The sequence below is a fragment of the Agelaius phoeniceus genome, chromosome 4, assembly GCF_051311805.1.
Source record: "Agelaius phoeniceus isolate bAgePho1 chromosome 4, bAgePho1.hap1, whole genome shotgun sequence".
NCBI classification, from domain to species: domain Eukaryota; kingdom Metazoa; phylum Chordata; class Aves; order Passeriformes; family Icteridae; genus Agelaius; species Agelaius phoeniceus.
This window is the reverse complement of record NC_135268.1, coordinates 45970284-45993488: the sequence shown is the minus strand read 5'-3', so window position 1 is coordinate 45993488 and position 23205 is coordinate 45970284. Positions and strand designations below refer to the sequence as shown.

Here is a 23205-nt window from a genome sequence, read left to right as displayed (position 1 = left end):
TGGGTTACTTCTTTTATGTAATGGAAACAATTTAACAAAGAGAAAACTGGATTTTTTTCAGCCCTTAAGAACTGTATGTGCAAATTGAAAAGATTAATAAACCCAAGAATACATTCTCAAGAAAACACCATGAACACCATATAACTTTTATTGTTATATGACAAGCTAATAAGAATGTACCTTGATTGTTTCCATTCTGAAGTGCAGTGGTATGGATGCAGTAGCATGATAATAAAAACATTTGATTCAGAAGAACTGAAATACTGAAATAATTCAGGATGTTGCATTATGTGTCATTTGGTTTCATACATCTCATTAAAGATACACTATAAAGAATAAGTTTGCATCATAACAATGCAAATGATATAAACGTGAGAATTATAATATGGTCTGGATGAAACTTACTGGTTTCAGGTGAGCAATTGGATCAACAGTGTACAGCTAGACCATTCATGGCCAAAATGTAATTCTCTGTAAGATTCATTACACAGACTGCACATGTCCTGGTTTTGGGAATATAAAGCTGTCAATTCAGGATCAAATGAGCCCTTATCTGCTCAGGGTCTGATCATCATTTTAAATTCTGACATGCTGGGAAGCCATTTGATGAAAATATAGAAGTTTCTCCTCTGTGTAAACATAGAATTGGGGGTAGGAACCCATAGTTCTGCAGACACCACTAACTGTGTATGGTAAAAAGGGCAATGCAAGAGGAGCAAGGCCAGGGAAACAGCACACTTTGAGTAGCCTTCTCAATTACACAACTTCTACACAAGAGAAAATATTCATTTTAGTCAAGACCTGGCTTTTTCACTACTACCTCTGGAAAGAAAATTTTATACTGTCAGAAGTAGTTGTCACTAGAAGTTTTCTTTTGTTTTTAAGAATTCACATACATTTGTTTTCCAGCTGACTTAAATCTAAGTATTTTAGCACTTACTTTGAATATTCAGGGTTTCAGTGAAGCAATCACAAGATAAAAGGCAGTATTTCAACCTATATACAAAGTTCAGTACCATTCTCTAGATAAAAGCAGTTTAAGGTCTGCACTTAACACTGTATAAATGATCTTATTTGGGCATCCAGGTGTGCAGCAGGCAAGTGGTCATCAGTAAGCATATGTGAGCTTTACTCTAGCAAATCTAGCCATTCTCACACTTAAATTGCAGCAGCACAGAGCTCAGCTCCGCCTACCTACTCAACAGACTGATGGGCACTCTTATCAGCAGTAATACAGAGGTGAATGCTGCCCTCTCAATGAACATTTTTATCATTTTCAGATTGAGCTTACTAAAAGATAGCACCAGCAAATGTGCAAGAACTCCAGTAATGCCTCCTAGCCATAGTACAGCACATCTACTGCTGTACCTCACTCTCCCACTGAGCTGCAGTGGGAGAACAGTGAATGCCTGACCTCCTGAGAGCTCCTGAGAGCTCCTGAGAGCCTCCATGGAGCTCCCTCAGAGGCCATTCCACAAACCATGTTCTGCAGTGCAGAGGAAATATAGCAGTCCTGCAAAGTTACTTCTGAATAAGTCATCAAGGAGTTAATCAAACAATGTCACTTTAAGGGATGTGTTCTTTTATAGGGGAATGAGTGAAGGCTTGAAGAACTAACATTCCGTCTAGAAATAAGTAATAAGTAGTTGATTTAACAGAATATTTTACCTCCTGCATACATCAAACTTAAATTACTATTACTTAAATGGAAAAGGCAGACAAAAGCATTCCTGTCTGTAGAACCCAAAGTAAACACTAATAGCTGGTGAGTGAGCAGGATGGTTGCTCAGAATCTGCTGTCAGTATTGACTAGGTCACTACTGACTGTGATGAGACCCCAGAAAACCCCAGAAAGCTTACTTTTAGATTTCAACAGCACTATGGCCACTTTTGTAAGTACCAGAACAGCTCATGTCACATGCAGATGCCATACAGCTGTAGAAATACCCTGCAGAGACATAACAAAACTCTACTGCTAAGCTGGATACAGCTCCAGAGGTTTCCTTCATCATTCCCTCATGGCATTCCTTTTGCATATAGAAGTTACTGAACTTTAGCACAACTACTGAGCAAGCTGGCATAAGACTGGAAAGTTAATCTATTTCAAAAGTTCTGCAAGATAGAATAAAGTCTCTGTTAATACCACTTTTTTATGTAGGTGACAAGTGCCTTAAAGTTAATACAGATAAGTAGACGAGGAACTCCAAAAGTATTTTACTTGAATTATTTTTTTCAACTTAATGATCAACTCTATTTTCTGCTGGCTTGAAAATATTTACTGACAAGTGTCATTTTTTCATGAGCCTCACAGGACTATTGGGACCTTATGTTAGGCATCTGGTAGATTCTGCATCCCCTCCTTTACAATAACCATGCATTAAATATGCATAAAATGCATTTTTTTTTCTGAGATTTGTTAGCAGCTAAATGAAATTAAGACCCTACTCAAGTCTCATTACTATCACTTGAAACAAAAGTTTCCACCTTCCCATTAAAAGAACCAATGTTCCACAGTATGAAGCACTGGGCAAGAAAATATTCCAAATCATTACTCTCATGTACAGTAACAGGACATGGAACTATAACACATACTGTCCACTCACAGAAAAGAAATTATAGAAACACACACATCATGAGTAATGTTCTGCAGCCTTGAATGAAAAGTATGCTCCCTGCAAGGTTACTTAAATATTATAAAAATTTTCATTACCTAGGACAATACTGCTACTCTGTCAAGGATTGAAAGACTTTAGCTTTAGAGAACAAGAGGATGAAGTGACTACCTCAAGGATTTATTAACATAAGAGTGAACTAATTAAGAGAAATGGGAAACTGTCATCTCATTTATGAATATACTCAAGACTTTTCTTATATACATAGAAGACAGATTTCAACAGACAAAATTTTCCACAAAGGAATTTAGGGTCAACATACTTGTGATTCCTGTCAAATATTGCAGTATGCACAATAAAATTCTTTTCAGATGATTGACTGAAAGCCAACATAACATTCTACTCAGATCATAGGTAATCAGTCTCATGCTAAAAAGATGATTTTTCCAGCATTTCAATATTTTTAAAATTCATTTACAATGTTAATATAAACAGCATAACTGAAAAAAACCAAAAGACTTGAAATGACCTACATTGAATTGCATAGTACAAAATGTCTTGCTTTTCTTTTTTTCTCTGTAATAACCTGATAATATATGATAATTTCATTTAAACATTTAAAAGGGTTTGCTTTGAAAAATTAAATCCTAGAGACATTACACAGTATAGCAGGATTTCCTCTACTTAAAGAGGAAAATAAACCCAAACAAAAATTAAAATTAAAAAAATAATTAAAAAGAAAAAGAAGTCATGATAGCTAGTGATAAAAAGAACAAAACCATTCCTTATTTCACTGCATTTTAAACTTATCACCACTCTTGCTTTCCTGGACTTTACATCAACTGAGAGTCAAATGTTCCATTCCCATTTCTGAGGTCATTTGAAGTATAAAATATACATGCTTTGAATCTCCTTTCTTTAGGATAAAACATTTCTTTTAAGAAGCAAGCAAGATTTCAGAAAAAAAAAATGACATGAAGGAAGCCTTCACTGTTAAGATATTCTCAAAGCAAACGTCTACTGATTGCTAATCTAGGAGGTGTAAGAATTAAACTTTGTAGTTTGAGACTGAAGAGATCAGTTTATATTAGCTGCAAATTAAGAAATAAAGATGAAAAATACCTACCTTTCGGGAATGGATTTCTTTCACATATAGTGGAAGTAGAAATTCAGATATTCCTTCAAGTCGTATTCCTTTTTTAGTGACTCTCAAATTTCCCATTCCATCCTACAATCAATAATATATATATATATTCACTTTAGGAAATAACCTTATCCAGAACAACCTAAAAAGAAGACAGTAGTTGGCTTAACCCCTAAAAATGATGAGTGCTCTCCCACTGTCCCCAGCTCTTCTCATGATCTTGGGCAGGAGGTAGATGAGAACATTTACAGCCAGAGCTTAACCTAGGGCTGAAGTATTTAACTGTGCAACCTGATGGTGACCTGCATACTTTATTTCTTGGATGAACCTAGTGCCAGGATAAAACTGTAGATCGTTATTCCCTGTATAGGGTGAAAATATTACAATTGCTGAATGTAATTTTACAATTGCTCAATAAAAAAAAAAAAACAAAAACTATTTAATTTTCGCAATATATATGTAACATTTTTTTAAATTTAAAGCAATTTATAGCTTGAATCCAGTGTTTTTGCTTTTCCTGGTGATTAAAATACACAGCAAAATATCATGTAGGAAGAAAGAAAATAATTTTTAGTTGTTGTTCATCACTACTAAAAGCATGTTGCTCATTAACAACTTCAAAAATGCTAATTTTAATTGTTTGTGTTTATTTATCAAAATGGAAATAGGAAAGGCACCATTGTAAAAGTCTGGATGAAACAAGTAAACCACAAAATCCAATGTTCAATAAAATATAAGCATAGAAAAGTGGCATAATAAGGCTTCAGCTGCACTCTTACAGGAAAAAAAAAATGAAACATGCTTTATAGTCAAGAGACAAAATTATTTTGCACAACAATAGAAAGTCAAGATTTTTTATCCTGAGAATCTTGTTGCTATGTTCCTGATAAAAGAGTAATTCTTCACTGTACAGCCAGTGAAATTTAACTTGATCCACATAAGTGCAAAATAAGCACATTTAATCTAACTGCTAATTACATATCTCAAAGCCATTGTTGACTCTAGTCTACTGGAACAATGCTGAAGGTCTGCTGGCTGAAGTGTGAGGCAAGTAACCTCTGCCTACTGGGCAAACAGCTGGGTAACAGTCCTCGGCTGCTGTCAAATAATGCTTCTTAAGAAAGTGAATTGTCAAATAATGCTTCTTAAGAAAGCGATGATATATTTTAAAGTATTTATCTCAAGTCAAGTAATGTTTATGCAAATATTTTCACAGGGAAAATTTCAGGTATTTGTGGGCTTTCTAACAAAAAGTGCAAAAGGAAACAGTGAGACCTGTTTTTGAAAAGGAAATAAAGAAATCAGAGCTTGTTATGGAATGTGCAATCTGCATTAAGAAAAATTAAGTCCCTATTAGATCAATCCTTTAGAAATAGAATATAAAATTTTGATAGTAAAGGATAACCTGGGAAAATACAACAAGCATGCTGTAGTTTTTGTCAGTGAATAAATACTCAACAAGAATTAGGTATGTTTTTGATTTATTGATTTGGATATAGACATGTTTCCTAACTGAAAAGGCAAATTCAATATTTTGTTGTACCTGCTTTTGCGGAATGTTTCTAACTGACACACATAAAATATATTTACAAGAAAAATAGGGAAGGAGGGAAAAGGAGGAAGTAAAAAATAAACAAAAAAAATGGGAATTCAAGCTTTCAGAAAAATAGAAATGCTGAAATTAAAGTTACCTAAGAAGATTCCATCTGCTCTATCTTGCAAATATGTTTAGGATAAAATTATATAAATATATATGATATTTACCCTCCTGAATCTCAGCTTATTCCATACAGAATTGGCACAAACTTCAATCAGCAGCTACTTGCTATTTTGCTTTCATGTTATTATTGTGTTTGCTCCTCATTTATTGTACTCTGTTAAAACTCTGCTGTGAAGACAGTACTGTCAGTATTCTTCTAGACTTCTCTTCACATAAGTGTTTATCACTGAAATAATATCATTCCTCACAACTATTAATTAATTTTCAAAATACTTTCAACAACTTTATATGGTGGTACTGTTTTTATGTTACTGACAGAGACCTAAAGCACAAAATCAATTCATACACTATGTTTTGATACTTATCATATTTTCTCTGTTTATTTTCAGCAGCAGGAAGTTAAATTGTATAGTAAGATTAAACTGTCAGGGTCTCAGAAACAAAGTATTGATAGAGCCTACTGTGTCCATAAGGGCTTTCATTTTCCTGAGTGACCTTTCTAGGTACTCATTCTTTAGTCCTTCAGCAGAATCCAACAGATTGAATGCAGACAGGCTCTGCACAGACAGAAGCACTAACTTCAGTGAAATTACATGATTCAACACAAAAACACAGACACTACATTCTGAAGCCTAAGTCACAAAAGGTGTTATCAAACTGGAATAGGGTGACTGCAACCTCAATTCCTTGATAAACACAATAATCTTCCAGATAATTCCTGAAGTGTGTAATGACTGACGTGAAATGTCTCAATAGTAAAATACAGAATATAGTCAGACGTGTGCTACTACAACATGCTTAACGAAGATGACCACCCCACTAAAGAATTACTTCCCAGTATGGTTTTTTTCATCAATAACCGCTCCATCACGTTTAAACAGAGGTTGGAATAAGAGGCTTTTCTTGTTTCATTGGGTTAAAACTATGCTGTTAAAGAGAAAAATTCGAGGGTTTTCAAAACTAACACAACTTGGTTAAAAAGTTATTAATAGTAAAAAGATTAATCAGAGGTCCTTCTGCTTATTTACCAAATAAACTCCATAAAGTTTAGGTTTTCCAGGCAAATGAAACTCAGATTATCCTTTTGGTGTGATTTGATTTTATTCAAGTGCAAAAATAGACTTGAATGAACAATGCCAGTACTTAAAACAAGTGTCAAGTTCGGTACTAGGACTGACTGGGACAGAGGATTTCTTTCATCATAGCAGCTGGCATAATAGTGTGCAGTTTTGGCTAAAACAGTGCTCATAGCACACCAGTGCTTTGGCTATTGCTGAACTGTGCTTCCAGAGTGTCAAGCCTCTATCATTTCTCCCCCCTCTCCCCCCCAATAAGTAGAGTGGGGATGGCCAAGGAGTTGAGAGGGAATGCAGCTAAGGCAATTGACCCCAAGTGGCCAAAGACATATTCCATACCTGTAACATCATGCTCAGCAAGAAAAAGTGGTGGTAGAGCAAGAAGGGGGCTGGAGAGAACAAGGATTGTCTTTCAAAGTGGCCACTGCTTGAAGATACAGTGGGCATGAGTCTGTGCTATGTTGTGAGTGATTGTCTTTGCATCACTTTATGTCCTCTTTATTATTATTCAGTATTTATCATTATTCAGTATCTTATACCATGTACAACTTTCCATGTTTCTCACTTAAGAATACGAAACAAACTGTGACCCTGCCTCACTTACATTGTTTTTTCCCTCACATACAAAGAAAAACAACCCCTTTACATCCATAAACATGTCTTATAGAGATTGTAAAAAAAAATCAAACATCACTATCAATATTTTATGTTATTCTTGGAGTACATCACGTGTCAGTGATTAAAACCAGACATTCAAAAAATAAGCTATTAAAATATGAAAACCAAGCATTTAGTTTATGCTGTTCTTTGTCTTCAAACTGCAGCAACCTAAGGAAGGGTTTTACTGACTTTGAACATTACATTAAAGTCAATGAAGTCCTAAACTATACTTACTATAAATCTGTGATAATGAGAGTATAAATTTGAATCAGAACATAAAAGAGCTCTCCAGAAAAATATTCTGGGAGGCAAACAACAATACTGACATTCAGAGCTTTTTTAAGCTTTGACCTGCTTATAAACAGACAGAGATTTATGGTCTTCGATGATCCTGTAAATGGTATATAAGAAAACCAGAGATTAATTCACACTGTCTTTAAACAGGCAGGATGATCTTTTAAAAGATTAAGTTATTTCTTCCCAATGTGCTGAGAATTCTACAAGGCTGCATTACTTATACAGCCTGTATAATTCCTGCCCAATAAACTATTACAGCAGCATGTTTTATGATAACTACAAATATAAAGTATATGCTATGAATACTTCTCAAGAGCAATGAATACTTCTCAACAAGACAGGAAGTTGGCTAAAACTACAGTCTGCAGTAGCCTGTCTACAATCTAAACTATACAACTAGTCCTGAACTACACCTATTGCTATCTAATGAAACATGTGGTGCTGTGCTTTCTTTCTTTTATTGTTCTCTCTCTGTTTTTCTTTCTTTCTTTTTTACTTTTATTTGTTTAAGCACTATGACATTCTAAGAAAAAAGGAGAGGATAAGGAATTCTACACAAATTGCTGATAAACCAGAAGTGTGAAAGAACAAGCTTAGCTCTCTACACAATAAAGCCAGTCCTCTGTGACACAGATGACAGCAACTGGAGACCTAGGACAGGATTCACTAAGCTGGCTTAGAAGATCTTTCAGCTACTAAAAGGGCAGTTTTGAAGCCAAGCTGTGGAATATTTCAATTAGAAATAACATTTTGGAAATCAGTAACTATATCTTATAAACTCCCTCCACCCATATGAAATAACACCTCCTTGAATGAGATCAAACCCAGACCTTCAATGTTAGAAAATTCTGCAAATCTATCAATAACATTGCTATATGAAAGACATTAAAGTGGACAAAATATCTGCAATTCCTGTGTAAAACCACAGAATTCAAAATTCCTTGGTCTGGAGAAAAGAAGTTGGAAGGCATGATGCTCCAGGTCAGGAATGAAAATTCTCATTACATGGGGTGAGAACGGCACTCTGATAGATCCTCCAGTAATTTGTCATGCATCTCATGAAGTGGGCACTGAGAAGGCAATAAAGAACTCTGCTAACTAAAATGCAGGCTTTTTCCTTAGGATCATGAACTTACATGCAGTAGCACAGTGAAAAGTTAAAATGAAAAGTGAACTGAGGTGTTGGTTATTCTGAACTGACTAAAACATTAATAGTATTTTATATTTCAAGTTTGCATGGCATTTTTTCTGACTTCCATAATAATAACGACATACACCAAATACATGTTTCAGTACTTTACAGCAGGAACAAACAAGTAGTTGGTGGGTCAGGAAATCCATTCTTATCAATAATATTCAAGGTTTTCAAAAGTTCTGATGTGATATCCTGCCTGTTTTCTGAGTATATATTTAAGCCCAAACTCCATCTCCAAAAGCTCACATTCTGAAGAAGGAATCATTACACAAAACAGGGAGGGGGGACATTATAATAATAGAAAAGTAGGGTTTAAACAAAGTGCCTGCATCAGATGTCCTATAAATTAATAAGAATTCAATGTCTTTTGCCTTGTAGGCATCATAGCACAAGCTATACATGAAATGGAATTTGGATGATGTGGCTGCACTGGTATGAAAAAGCACAGATGAAACAGCTAAGCATACAAACATGCCATGCCAAATTAAAAGAAGAGGGTATGATATCAGAAGAAAGGTGAATGAAACAATGTAGCAGTAGTGAATTATAGTCAAGATGGAAAAAGAATACTGAACTTGACAGGATGGCACAAAAAAGTAGGTAATGTAAAGGGACAGCAATGGGTATGATTAGGAAGATGAACTATATTAGCAGCTAGGTTGTTGATAAAATGGAAGATGCACACAAAAGATTGGAAGGAAGATGACAAAGGAAATTATTTGTATTGTATTCACACATGCAAAAACCTGGATGTAATAAACAGAGCTGGAAAATAATTCCAGTTGGAGAAAAATGGTGCTTGGATGTGATTATGGATGTACAACTGAAGGAAAAACTGCAGGCAGCAAAAGTCTTGCATAAACAAGATGGGTAGTGTAAGCAAGAAAACCAGAGTATTTTCCTGGATTACTAGGAAAGATAACAGCTTCAACAGCCAAAAATAAAGCTAAAATGAAGGCAAGCTTTCATTGGAATGGTAAAAATCTGGATTGATGGAAACACCTGCCTTCATCCATCTGCTGACAACAATAGATAGCATCTTCAATGCTGACAGTATTTAGATATCAGGGTAAAGCTAGGGAATAAATTACTGTAGTACAGTGGAGCAATATTTAAAGAGAAACAAACTAAGGAAAAAAATAAGATGAAAAAGCATTAAAAGGAAAGAAAAATCAGACTACTATCAAAACTAACTGGAATTAAAATTCCTTGAATACATGCTACTTTAGAATGGTTATTAAGTGTGGAGTATGACCTGGTTCTTCAATTACAAACTACCTATACTGATATAAAATATATACCTATCATGACAATAAGATGAAACCTCTATTTCATGTTTAAAATTTTGATTTTATTCCATCATAAGGGGAGTTATGCTATTTTTCATTCAAACATAAATGTGTCCTTTAATATCACCATTGTGAGGCTGCTCACTATCATCTTTGAAAGGTTGTGGCAGCCAGGAGAGGTACCTAAGAACTGAAAAAATGCAAATGTCACCCCAGTCTTCAAAAAGAACAAGAAGAAGGACCTAAAGAACTTCTGGCCAGTCAGCCTGATCTCAATGCCTGGAGAGGTGATGGAGTGTCTCATTCTGGAGACCATCTTTATCCATGTAGGTGACAAGAAGGTGATCAGGAGCATGGATTCACTAAGGGTTAATCATTGTTTGATGTCTTCTACAAAGTAAAAACTACCTGGAGGGATGAGGGGACAGCAGTGCATATTGTCTACCTTGACTTCAGCAAGGCTTTTGACACTGGTCTCTCACAATATCCTTGTAGGCAAACTCAGGAAGTGTGATCTGGATGAGTGGACAGTGAGATGGATTGAGAACTGGCTGACTCCAGAGAGTCACAATCAGTGACACAGGTTCTGGCTGGAGGCCTGACACTTGCAGTGTCCCCCATTATTCAATATTGGGAGTTGTTTAACTTATTCATCAATGACTTGCATGAAGGGGCAGATGCCTCCTCAGCAAGTTTGGTGATGACCCCAAGCTGGGAGGAGCAGCCAATACCCCAGAGTGCTGTGCAGCCCTTCAGAAGGGCCTTGCCAGGCTGGAGAGATGGGCAGAGAGGAAATTGAGCAAAGGGTCCTGCACCTGGGGAGGAGTGACCCCATGCACCAGCACAGGCTGGGATTGACCTGCTGGAAAGCAGCTCTGTGGAAAGTGATCTCGGGGTCCTGGTGAAAACAAGCTGTGCAGGAGCCAGCAGTATTGAGTGTGGGTGTGTTTATTTTGTCCACATAAATTGCAGTTTATTTAATCCACTTCCCTGTGTTTGAGTCCTGCTGTAATTTCAGCACAGAATCTTGAAGATAATTTAGTCATGCTGAAAATTTAATCATAAATTATTCTTTTCTTTTTCAAGTGATTGCCTGACTTCAGAAAGAAAAATTAAAAACTGATATAAGAGGACAATAAACAAATATGCTCTATACAGAAGCAGTCAACATTGTTGATAAACCTGTAAAAATATTTACCTATATGAAAAAAAGTACAGTCCCACTGGTTTGTTGCGTACACATATGACAATTAAAATAGAGAAGAGGTTCTGATATTTTTCTAAGAGCTTCTACAAATAAGTTTTAGGACTTACCCTTATTGTGTATTCCAGTGAAATACACCGAACTAATGCAGTTTTGTCTAGATTTTGAGAAGTAAAAATGTTATTTGGGTTGTCAGTCACATGCATGAAATAGCTTGTGTTAATGCAATTATGTGTTTTGAGCTTTCCATGTTTGCACTTTGCCCTGACACAACCAAAACTTCAGCCCTCTAAGTGGAGCAGCAGGAAAAAAAAAAGTGCTAAACAAGCATTAGTAATTATTCTGGCAGCATTTATACCAATTGAAAAATGATAAAGCATGTCTTGAATTGAGCTGTGGGCGTAGTGGAGAGGTTCTTTAAATAATGTTATTCTCTGTTATTCTCTTACAATATTGCAAAGTCAGCTCTACCTTGGCTGCTACAGATGTAATGGTTTGCTTTTCTCTTGTTCTTTCCCTTAAAGGCAGATTCTATATCTTCTTTAGGCAAGTTACTATATTGCCTCTACTATCTTTAAAAGAATTTTCTTCATACATAGCCTGAAACTCCGGTGCTATAATGCAATTACTTTTGTTTGCCCTTTAGATACATTATTGCTTAGACTAAATAATCACAGATCATTTTCTTTGTATGTTATTTTGCATCTTAATGCTCACATTGCTCCTAGTCTGCCTTTATCGCCCATATCTCTCTAAGTGGATTAAAAAAACCAGAACAAGCACAGCTTGCGAACACTTACCATGGCTAAGCAGAGAAAAATTATGTCACTTGTTGATTTCAGCACGTCTGGTATTTCTGCAATATTATTCTGATTCCGACTGATGATATGCTACACATCAGATGTTGTCATCAGAACAAATGAATTTAGATATTGGATTCCACAAACTGGCTAGACAGTAGCTTCTCTTTTATGTACTTACTAGAGTACGTGCCCTGTCTATGAAAGGGGCAACTTTTTTTAACCTCCTTAGTATGTGATGACTAGTCAGTCTATTGCTACCATGGTAGAACCACATTGCTCTAATGGTTGCTTTTTTTTAGACAACCATCCAGTTCATACAAGTAATAAAAAACTTATTGGAAAAAAATGAATTTTCCTTCAAAATCCTTAATACCAACATTCTTTTTCCCAAAAGACTTTTTTAATATTAAAATCACGCTGCTCCATCACAAAAGACTGAGATCCATTTTAAGACAAGTTTCACAAGCTTGGACTCTTACCTGCAGATCTGAGTCCTAGATTTAAAATATTCCCTGATTTAGATTTCAGCATCCAAAGAAATTTGAGTCTTAATTTCTACTTTCTTATATTAAGGCATGTGTACCTTCCTAAATATTTTGCTGTTTGACCGACTCTGTTTCCTTTATAAAAAAAACTTAACCTCATGAGCCATACCATGGAGGTCCTGAAGTACCCACAGCCAAGCACATCCTTCTGTAACTCCCTGGACTGGCACTTGTATTTAGCAAAGTGTGCTTTCCTTATAACAAAACAAATATCATTAAGTAGGACCTAATACATTGCTTCCTTTATCACATTGTAGAATTAAATAGCATTAAAGAAAACAATTTTCAAAGCAGTCCAGTTAAAGGAATGTATTACTGTCAAAATGAAAAATGTTTATTTTCATGTGAGAAAAAAGTGTCGTATCAAACAATTTTACAATTCAAGAAGTGTGACTATATAACATTGCAGCCTTAATATTATCCAAGTTTAGACAGTTACTTAGTATTACAGTACCAACACTGCATGTTTTTCAAAAGAACTTCTACATATCCTTCACTAAACAAAACCTTGCTCCATTGATACACTCAATAAAATAAATGGGACAAAGAGCAAAGTAGCTTGCTGCAGAGATCCATCTTGTGCTATCAGGGAAAAGAAAATGGAAGTGTAAGAAATGCCACCAAGTTGCTTAAAAATAGCTCCTCTTTTATCTAACAGCCTGCTCAATAGAACACTCATCTCCTAAATGATAGCTTTCAGTTCCTTCTCTGCAGTGCAAAGGGAGTAAAAATACTAACCTTCAGTTTTTTAGGGAGTGTTAAAACCATGGAAGTGGTTTTGGAGTGTTAAATGGAAAAAGGACCTACCTAATCTCTTTGCATACAGCTCAGCATGGCAAAAGCCATTGAGAAGTTATCAGTTATGTTGGCAAATGGGAGAAGCCTTGTAAAGGGGATAATTTCACAAGAAAACATGACAAAAAGATGTACTGCATCATTTTGAGGAATGATAGTGTGTTCTCAGATATAAATTTCCTACGGTGTGTCTAAACTGATCACAGAAGCACAATGAAAGATAAGCATTTGTGAATCAGCACTTCAATGGCTCGCTGACCTTTGTAACAGGGAAACTTTAGAGACAGATTGCAGAAGGGACTTTAGAAAGAAGTTCAGTATCACAATTCACCCCCTTAAAAGCACAGCATCAGAGTCACCTTTGTCATGAGATCATTTTCAGCCTACGGCTCTGAGGGTGCAGGCGGGACACAGAGCAGCTACCTGCTGTTGTGCCTGCAAAGGAAGTGTGAAGGGAAATTGGTCAGTTCAGGTTCTGTGCTGAAACCAGGGAAACCTATATCTTCCAAAGGTAGAAATCAGGAATGAAGTGGCCCTGTATGTTTCTTTCAGGAAACTGGCAGAAGACCTATAGACAAAGTGGTGAAACAGAGAAGCCCATATGATACAAAAAGGATATCAGTAATATTAGGCACGAGGAATTCCAGGGAAAAAGTGATTGACCAGCTGGAAAGGAATGCAGGAGTGGAAGACACGGAAGCTGAAATGGACACCCTCCAAAGTAGCTGATTAAGGAAGCAAATGGTCCAATCCTCAACAGCAAATGTAGAACCCACCTCAGTCCTAGCAAGACTGAAGCTATAGGTCACTTACACCATGAATCATGAGTTAGACTGGATTTCAGATTCACCAGCCACCTGGTTATTACTTCATACAGCTGATTTGTAATGATAGTAGTAATACAACAATCTAAGGAGAGAAGGAAGTTGAAGAATTCAAATTCACGTAGTACATCTTGTTGAGGAAGAACAGAAAGAGAGCATGGATGAATCCTCTTGTTTTCATGTTCAGACCAAAAAAGAGAGAGAACTGCTAAGTGACTGAAAAGGACATGTACAAACTTAAAGAAGAAAAACAAAACAAACCCCAAACAACATTACCAGTTTGGGATTTCCCTCAAACACCAGAAGGATCAATTAGATAATGTATCTGTGAAGAGTAAACCAGAGCACAGACCTCAGTGATAATATAGGTTAATGGCTAACAACTTTTATGAATACAGCAGGAGACAGGATGAAGAGGAAGCTCCTGAAATGCTTTCTTGAGGAGTAATAAGGGTGGATAGGCACTGCTTTCCATTTGGCTCCAATTAACAGAGAATGAAGAGTGAATGGGAAGATTAAGTGGTAATGTAGTTGAGATTGGTCACAAAAGGACAAAGTTCTTGAAAGTTAGATTAAAAGGAAAATAATTCAAAGGAAAATCAGTGCTTTTTTAAGAAGGAAAATCCAGTGAAAGGACTCTTAGTTAAAATTTCCTGGGAGACTTGCTGAAGGTGAAAAAGAAATTAGAGTGAAGTGGTAGCTCTTTAACAAACTAATTTACCCAAAGGAGAAGAAAGGTTTCTGATAGATACTGAAGAATTTTGGCATTTCTTAAGCATGTTTTTCCTGCTTTCTAAATTTCTTCTTTAGTTGAAAAGTCAAAATAAGTTGGTTTTCTGTTTTAATTGGTGCACCGGTGATAAAGGATAAAGACCCTGCAAGGAAAGAATGAATGCATTTATGAATAGTTGCATAACCTAGGTATTTTCAAGCCCACTGAGTGAAATGAGCTTCATCTTGAGGTATACAAAATCAGCAAATGATAAAATATTAGCTAAAAGGTGTCTTCAACAGTGACATAGCTCAGAGCAGTAGAGTGCAGCAATCCCTCATTTCCCCACTTACTCCATGTTGGCTCACACTGTGGGGCAGTTTTTCTGCATGTGAAGGGGATTCCTTTTGGATGAAATTAAATCAGAAGATCTGTTCAAAGTGCAGCAACAGTCTCTAAAAGGAACAGAAAGGTCTGAATCAATGTGTGATCTGCAGCACAAGCAAGTCCCACAGTAAGTACCAAGTGCACATGCACCAACAGAATGCTCTCAAATCACAGAGACCTCCTGCATCCTTCTGCTTCTTGTACCACTTAAAAGGCTAAAGGTCTCAAGGTCAGTAACTAGCTCCCACAAATGCCCTCAAGCTAAAGGTATTTCTTTATATTATATCAAGACCTCCTATGGTTAAATATATTTTCTTCTTGCTTCAGCTGCTGTATCCCTCTTCAGCACTTTTCTAATTTGCTTGTCTTGCCTGCCTGCCTTTTTTTTTTCTTTTTTTTTCTAAATTGACAATGATTTTCTTTTTCCATCCCCACTTTCCCATCACCTTCTTCAGTCTCATAGAAGATTCAATACATTGCAGTCATAGTACCAGTTCATAGTCAAGGGTCTCATCTGTATCACTTTGTGTCCCTAAGTTTTGCATCTACCGTCAGTTGTCCCCAAGATTTTGAACTTCCATCTGTCCAAATGCAAAACTGCAAATGCTCTCTCATTTATCCTGCCTCTTGCTCATACAAAGAAACAAGTGAGAGATTTCAAGTCATTATTTCAGGGTGTCTACTTAATCATTTGCCTCCACCACAAGACTTAAGATACCATCTCTTCCATTCTAGCCAATACCCAAACACAAACTTAGAAAGCAACTAGCACTATGTGTTGCATTTAAGTGAACAGCTAAAATAAGACTTGCTTTGATGGCAAAGGGCATGAGAAGACCCATGTCACGTTCACTAAACAGATGATAGCATCCTCTGGCACTTGCTCAAGCAACACCAGGAAGCCTGGACAGCTGAAAGCAAGAGTCTGTAAAATATCTTTCCTTTGGCTGTCTTTGAGCAACATGTATAACAGGGATGTTTTTTCCAGGGCACCAGAGTAATCATAAAGTAAATAAATATGCATACCTATACTCTAGGTTTTGGGTCCTTGGTACAAACTGTCTTTTCTACTGTTCTATTCATATTGCACCACAGTAGTTTTTGCTGTGTGGCTCATAATTATGCAGCCTATGAGCACAAAGTCTGTGAGAGCTCATTAAGGATGGATGAGAGCAAACTGTAAAGGTGAAAACTAGAAGACAGAATTGGCATTTATCTTTTAAAAGGCAAAAGAGTGGCAGTAAAGATCAACTTACCTTGAATCCTTTGAAAAATATCATGAACTCTACCAGAAGAGATAATCAAACAAGCTATTTGTAGGAAGCTGGAAGATGCCCATGAGATCTATGAGATGCAAAAGCAATGAAAAACCAAAACAGGATAAGGATGACACAAGGGACAATGCAAATAAACATTAAATAATAAGGGGGGTGGGAAATTAGAGAGACATACAAAGGGCTAAAATTGATGCCGTTCAAATTGGTGAAGAGAAAGTAAGCACACGATAATAAAATATGAAAACACTTGATTCATGCCTACTGATAATAAAACAGTAAACAGTGAACTTACAATGAAGGAATTGAGAATCAAGTGAGTGTCAGTAAAATATGGAAACTGGACCAGAAAGATCTTGCAAGGTTGTACAATATCCATTTGAAATGATTTTAAATGACTTTTTTGACAGACATATCAAGAATGATGCAGTTTAAGCTATGTTGCAGCAAAGGGTGGAGCAGCTGGCTTTTGGAAACCTTTTCCTGAAATTCTCTCTATAATTCTTTTTAGATTTCCATGCAGAAACTATTACACACAGTATGTATCTTCACAAGATGTCTCATACTTGTTGAGGAAATCCTATTTCAAAATGCATTTAAATCTCTTTTAAGCCCACTCTATAACACTACACATATCTAAGCCACACAATTAAAGAAAAATCAAAAGATGGTAGAATACATTAAAATTTTTACTTTATTATGTTTTGTGGAATATATTTTTATCATGCTTACTGTACGTACAGTATTTTGTTGAGTTCACAGACAAACGGAAATAAGAATGTTGTTTCTATGCAACATCTTACAGATGTCCAAATGCAGCATATCTGCATATTTTTCCAAACACCATTAATATTAAAAAAAAACAAAACCAAAAACCCAAACCAAACAAATAAAACCAGAAAAACCCCAAACAATTCCCCCACCCCAAAAAAAAAAAAAACAACCTAAAAAGAAAGAAAGAAGATTATAAGAGATGAAGAATGAAATATATCTGAATTTTCAGTGATTGCCCTTTTGGTTGTTATAGGCATCATAATTTGTTCTAATAGAGCTCCTGAATCCAAACAGAAGCATATTTAACATGTAAGTTTCAAGACTTATTGCTGACTTCATTATTCAGGAAAATGTACGTACTCTTAGTTGGTTTAAGAACTACACTTTCCTTGACTGTTTCAGGATTATGATAAAATTGCTGTAGTGATCACCAATAACTGACAGCTTCATTGGATTGCAAGAAAACAAAGTACCTGTTTCTAGTCTAAATAACTGACATAATCTATATCTGTGGGGTGTTTTTTGTAGAAGAAGTAGTAGAACAATGGAACAGCATAATTTCTTACTGTGCAGACAGTAAGGCAGTTTCAAGAATACCTACATAAGTTGTTCCATAAGGCAATTAAACATGCAGGAAATTATTCACACACTTCATTTACTTATATTTGCCAACACTCTCAAGAGAAGGGTGAATAGGGTCCTTTTTTAGATAAAGAATGGAAAACAAAAGGCAAAAGGCCCTGAAAACTGGGCAATAGACCGAGAGCAATCTGTTTATGTTCTTTTAAGAGAAAAATTAAATGAAACCCCAGAAAGAATGAATCCAAATGTGAATAGTGTACCACTGTGCACACTGCAAAACAAAGATATTCATAAGCCATAGTCAGACCTAAGTGCAGCTGTCAAATAATAAAGCAAGAATTACTCAAACAGAGAAAAGGGCATCAAGCTTTCAAAGACATAATATATAATATTTGATCTGCCTGGTATGCAAACCTATAAACTTATCTCACACATACCTAAAAAAGAGGTCTAAAAACCATGGAAACTTAGAAGTGTGTCTTGGATTACAGAAAATATTTTCATGCAGCATCAGTAGAGGTGCATGTATTCCTTCAGTCAATTAAAACAGCAATAGAAACACAGAATCATTGCAACTGGACTGACTGGTGCTTGACTAATCCAGCTCATTGGGTGCTCACAGCAGCCACACCAGCTTGCTCAGGACACTGTCCACTTTGAACTCTGACTGCTTCCAAGGACTGGGACTCCACTGTCTCCTGAGCAACCTCTTTCAGTGCCTGATCAACCTAAAACAGGTGCTTTGGGTGCACTTTACTTAAATTTGAAAGCTAAGGATTTTATCTCAATTTTTTCATAACAAAAAGAGAAAGGGAACTCAACATATTGTCAAGGCAAACTAACATGAAGTTCATACAGTGAAATGATGAGGTCTCTACTGCCTGCTGCAAGGGAAATCACGGGTCAGGTGAAGGCACTGAGATTTCTGCTGCCATTTCTTGTCAGTATTTCAGCAAATAGATGCAATATAATTTTCAGTATCTGAGTTTTAATACCTTAACGAAGTTTTTTAAATAATATAAATGTGACAAAGGACAAGATCTAGTGCTTTGTCTTTTTGTTTTTCTCCCTAGTGAAAATCAACCCTATGATGACAAACTGGTCAAATGTAAAGTTCATTTCAAACTCTTATAATAGAAGCCCAAGAGTTATCCTAATATTCACACAGAAATGGAGACCATAAGGAACCTGAGTTGATTCCTTCAGCAGCTCAATTTTACTTAGTTATCCTTACACTGAGGCTGCCCAGAGCTTTGAAGTTTTTCTCTCAGATAGGTATTGACTTTTGATGCCATGATACAAAGCTACAATTTAGGTTGGTAATACCTTGCACTGCATCATGCACACTTTTCTACAAATGTTCAAGAAGGTACACTTAACAGGTCCAAAAAATGCTATATGCAGACTGAAAAGCATCCTAACTCTACATTTTTGAACTTATCTTTATAAATCCAAAGTTTGCAAACATTTAAAGCCATGTAAGTACCTATCTTTACAATAAACAATTTACATATTAAGGGAAAAAGTAGAAGGAAAAATGTGTTGGTAACCCCAGTTCCCACAATCAAAGCATTCTGTCTCCAAGCTCCTGGTTGTCAATGCCATAGAGAGCTTAAAGAAATCAACAATATCAAGACCTTAAACATTTTCAGAAAGGTGCCTTTTCCAGAATGTATTTTCAGATTTTAATTGCATATTTCATTGCAATTTCATAAGCATCACACTGACAGATATGGTCACATAATGCTGAGTATCTGCACTATTATATAGCACTCTAGGAAGACAAGATCACATTGGCTGCAGCATCCTACATTACAAACAAGTTATCTTGAATCTAAGACTCCACAGTATATTTCAAGAATGTATTTAACAATTACATGATTAATTAAAGCTGCCACTGAATAATATTAGAAAGAGGAAAAAAACTCCAAACTAACCAGCAAAACAAATATGAACAGGTGGTAAATAAAGGACTACATTAAAACAAGCAGCATGGTAGCAGAATCCTAAATGCTCTTTTGCCTCATAGTCTCTAACATGCACTGTTTTAGCCCATTTCTCAAATAAATCTCTTATCTTATCTCTATAGATTCTGAGATAAAATAGATGCAGCACAATTCTGAGATTAGGGGCCAAGTTTACATGTGTAAGCAAGTAGATTGAATCAAGAGTAATAAAACACAATTTTAATAGGTACACATTATATGTCTTTTTTTTCTTCTGCATAGGTATATCATACAGATTTCAGTTTTAAGTAACGAAAAATTATCAGTTCCATCTGTTTTGTTATTCTCTTTGGCACAGGCTAAACATAACACAGAGGTCTGGGATAGATTATATGTTGTTTTATTAGGTTAATTTGATCTTGTATTGACATTAGTATATGTCAAAATTAATGGCTTTTTAATGGCATGCTAATGGTTAACTAGAAGTACTGAGAAGGGGTGAAGGCCTAGATTTAAAAATTATTAATATGACAAGTTTTTCAATATTACTATACATAAAACTGAGAACATGTGAAAAAAAAGGAAAGAAAACTTAAACTCGTTTTCCTCTTCCTTTCATTCTGGGGATAAGAGGAGAACAGTAAACTACAGAAATAATATTTCCTTATATCAAGTCTGTAAGTATTTTCTCTAATTCTCCTTTTCTCAAAGTATTTTTCCCAGAAAATAAAATAAAGACTGAAAAAAATAGTGAATACCACATCAGCATGATAATTTATCTACAAAAATAAAAGATACACGATCCAATTCTCTTTTGAGACAAGTTCATTACTAAATTATAGTTGCAAAGCAAAAAAAGCACATTACATTCCCCTGCATGGACCCAATTAAAAACCACAAAGAAAAGGAGTTAGAAACAATTTTTTTAAATAGCAAAAATATTTTAAAAAGGGAAGTCCTTAAGCCATTTTCTTCAGGAGTTACAAAATTTAATTTGAGTGAAAATTTATTGAGATAAAACCATTCAGGGATGAAAAAGGGTCAATATTTGCAAAGATACTTAGAACAATGGGATCCAAAGGAGTTTTTCCCGGACCTCTGCCAACATCTAAAATGATTAATATATATTTTGCTTTTATACAAATGTTTAATGTTATGTTGTAATGATATTGTTTCACTAGTTGAAATACAATATTTCTCCATTGCCCCATAATAAGTGTGATCATGTAATGGCTGATATAAAAAATCCCCAACCAAACAAATCCTCCATAAAGCCTTGGAGCTTTAAAACTAGCAAAAAATGTGGATTTTGATGTGTTAATTGTTTATTTCTCATCCTTATTTACCTCATTTATCTTTATGATTTTCTGCTGTTATTCCATGCCCCTTAAACCATGTTGTTTCATTCCTGTAAGCCCTTTTGCATTGAGCTGTACCTTAGGAAACTCATTGCTTGTTACTTGCTACTTTTTACTGCATGGTTGACCTGCTTTTCATTGCTCATTCTTACTTGGCAATGACCTTGGTATTGACTAAACTTGCTGGGGTCAAAAAGCTCTCAGTAGGTTGACTTTGGCTATATTTAAGGCCTTTTGTGTGGTTTTTGGTTTTTTGTTTGTTGGTTGGTTGGTTTTTTGTTTGGCTGGTTTGTTTTTGGGCTTTTTGTGTGAAATCACCTTTATTTCTATGTGTACTACATTATGTTCCTTTCAAATACAGTAATTAAAAACCTCTACGCATTCCATAGTAGCTCTTGATCAACTCTATCATAACATTTTCTTCAATATTATTGCATGTTTTCAAAATTTTGTTAAAGGCAGATTATTTTTGATTGATGTCTAACAGCAGCCTAAAATATAGACCGTTCCAGAACAATTATATAACTTACAGAGCATTCCATAACAATTAACATGAACACTGAGCTATATTCAATTTTCAAAACACTTCAGTCACTTTATGCAGACAATAATTCCAGTCTGACTAATGACATTTCTGAGTCATATATGCTTGAATAAATGGCTCAGTAAATTCAACAGCCTGCGTGTAAAATGTCCCCCCGCTGCATAGTCAGCAAGGGATCTCTGTTTGGAAATTTATATGTATGCAGACAATGACAAACACTACTGTACATTAAGGCTTTTGACACAGCCAGCAATGTTCTTCTGTGGAATCTGAGGAAATTCTTTGAAAGAACAAACCACTACTTGGGTAAAAAGGTAAGGAAAGAGACCAACATGTTTGAGATCTGCTGGTCAAGCTAATGGAAAAGAAGCAAATGCAAAGGCAGTGGAAGCAAGGACAGATATCCTGGGAAGAGTAGAGGAATGCTGCCTGGCTATGCAGGAATGCGGTCAGGAGGGCCAAAGTGCTGCTGGAGTTTAACTGGGCAAGGAATGTGAAGAATAAGGGCTTCTAGAGATATGTCAGCCAGAAAAGGCAGGTCAAAGAGGGTGTGCCCCCACAAGCAAGACTGACAATCCAGTAACAGTGGGTGAGGAGAAAACTGACACTCCACATATGTTTTTTTGCTTCCAGTCTTCACTGGCACCTTCTCTTCCCACATTTCTCCAGTGGATGAACAGCAGTATGGGCAATAAAGTAGGAAAGTTCCTCCCACTGTAACAGAAAATCCAGTTTCTGACCACACAAACACAGTTGTGAACACAGTGAAGTCTGTGGGACCTGATGACTCATCTCTGAGTCCTGAGGGAACTGGCTAATGTAGTTGCCAAGCCACTCTCCGTGATATTTGAAAATCAGAGAGGTGGTGAATGCCCCATCCCTGGAAACATTCAAGGATGTCAGACATAATGGGTCTTTGAGCCTTGCCTAGATGAAGATGTCCCTGGCCATTGCAGTCAAGTTGAACTAAGTAACTCTTAAAGGTCCATTCCAACTCAAACTACTCTATTATTAGCCGTATTCTGTAAAATTTTTTGGAAGGCTGGGATGAGGAGATTGAACACACCCCCTATGCCCCAACAAATCCAAAGATGATGCTAAATGGGAAAGATAAGGGAGGAACAGAATAGCAGAGCTGCAGAGAAGGGCAACAACAATCTAACAATTTCTACCAAGATACACAAGGGAAGAATGATGGCATGCATGTAAACAGGCTGGTAAAAAATTTCCCAAGTATCAATCCTGCTGAAATACATTCAAAGCTTATAGCACTTGACAAATTAAATATGTGACCGAAGAAAATTTCTGTCTCCCTCACTTGGTGCTGATGAGGTCACATCTGGAATACATGGACAATTCTGCACTCACCCCACCCCAGCTCAAGAGTGACTGAAAACCAAAGTTCTGTGCAGGGCTACGAGGATGCTGAGGATCCCAGAGAATGTGACTTAGAGGATGATGCTG

At 36.1% G+C, this 23205-nt stretch overlaps 1 protein-coding gene across 2 annotated transcripts in view; it reads right to left on the bottom strand.

Annotated features, from left to right (window-relative positions):
- The window catches only part of SGCZ (sarcoglycan zeta), a 394909-nt gene that overhangs the window by 96403 nt on the left and 275301 nt on the right, over positions 1-23205 (bottom strand). For both annotated transcript variants that reach the window (XM_077177494.1, XM_077177495.1), the window contains exon 3: positions 3739-3840. In XM_077177494.1, the coding sequence (XP_077033609.1) occupies positions 3739-3840 (102 nt within the window). The remainder of the gene's footprint in view (positions 1-3738; positions 3841-23205) is intronic.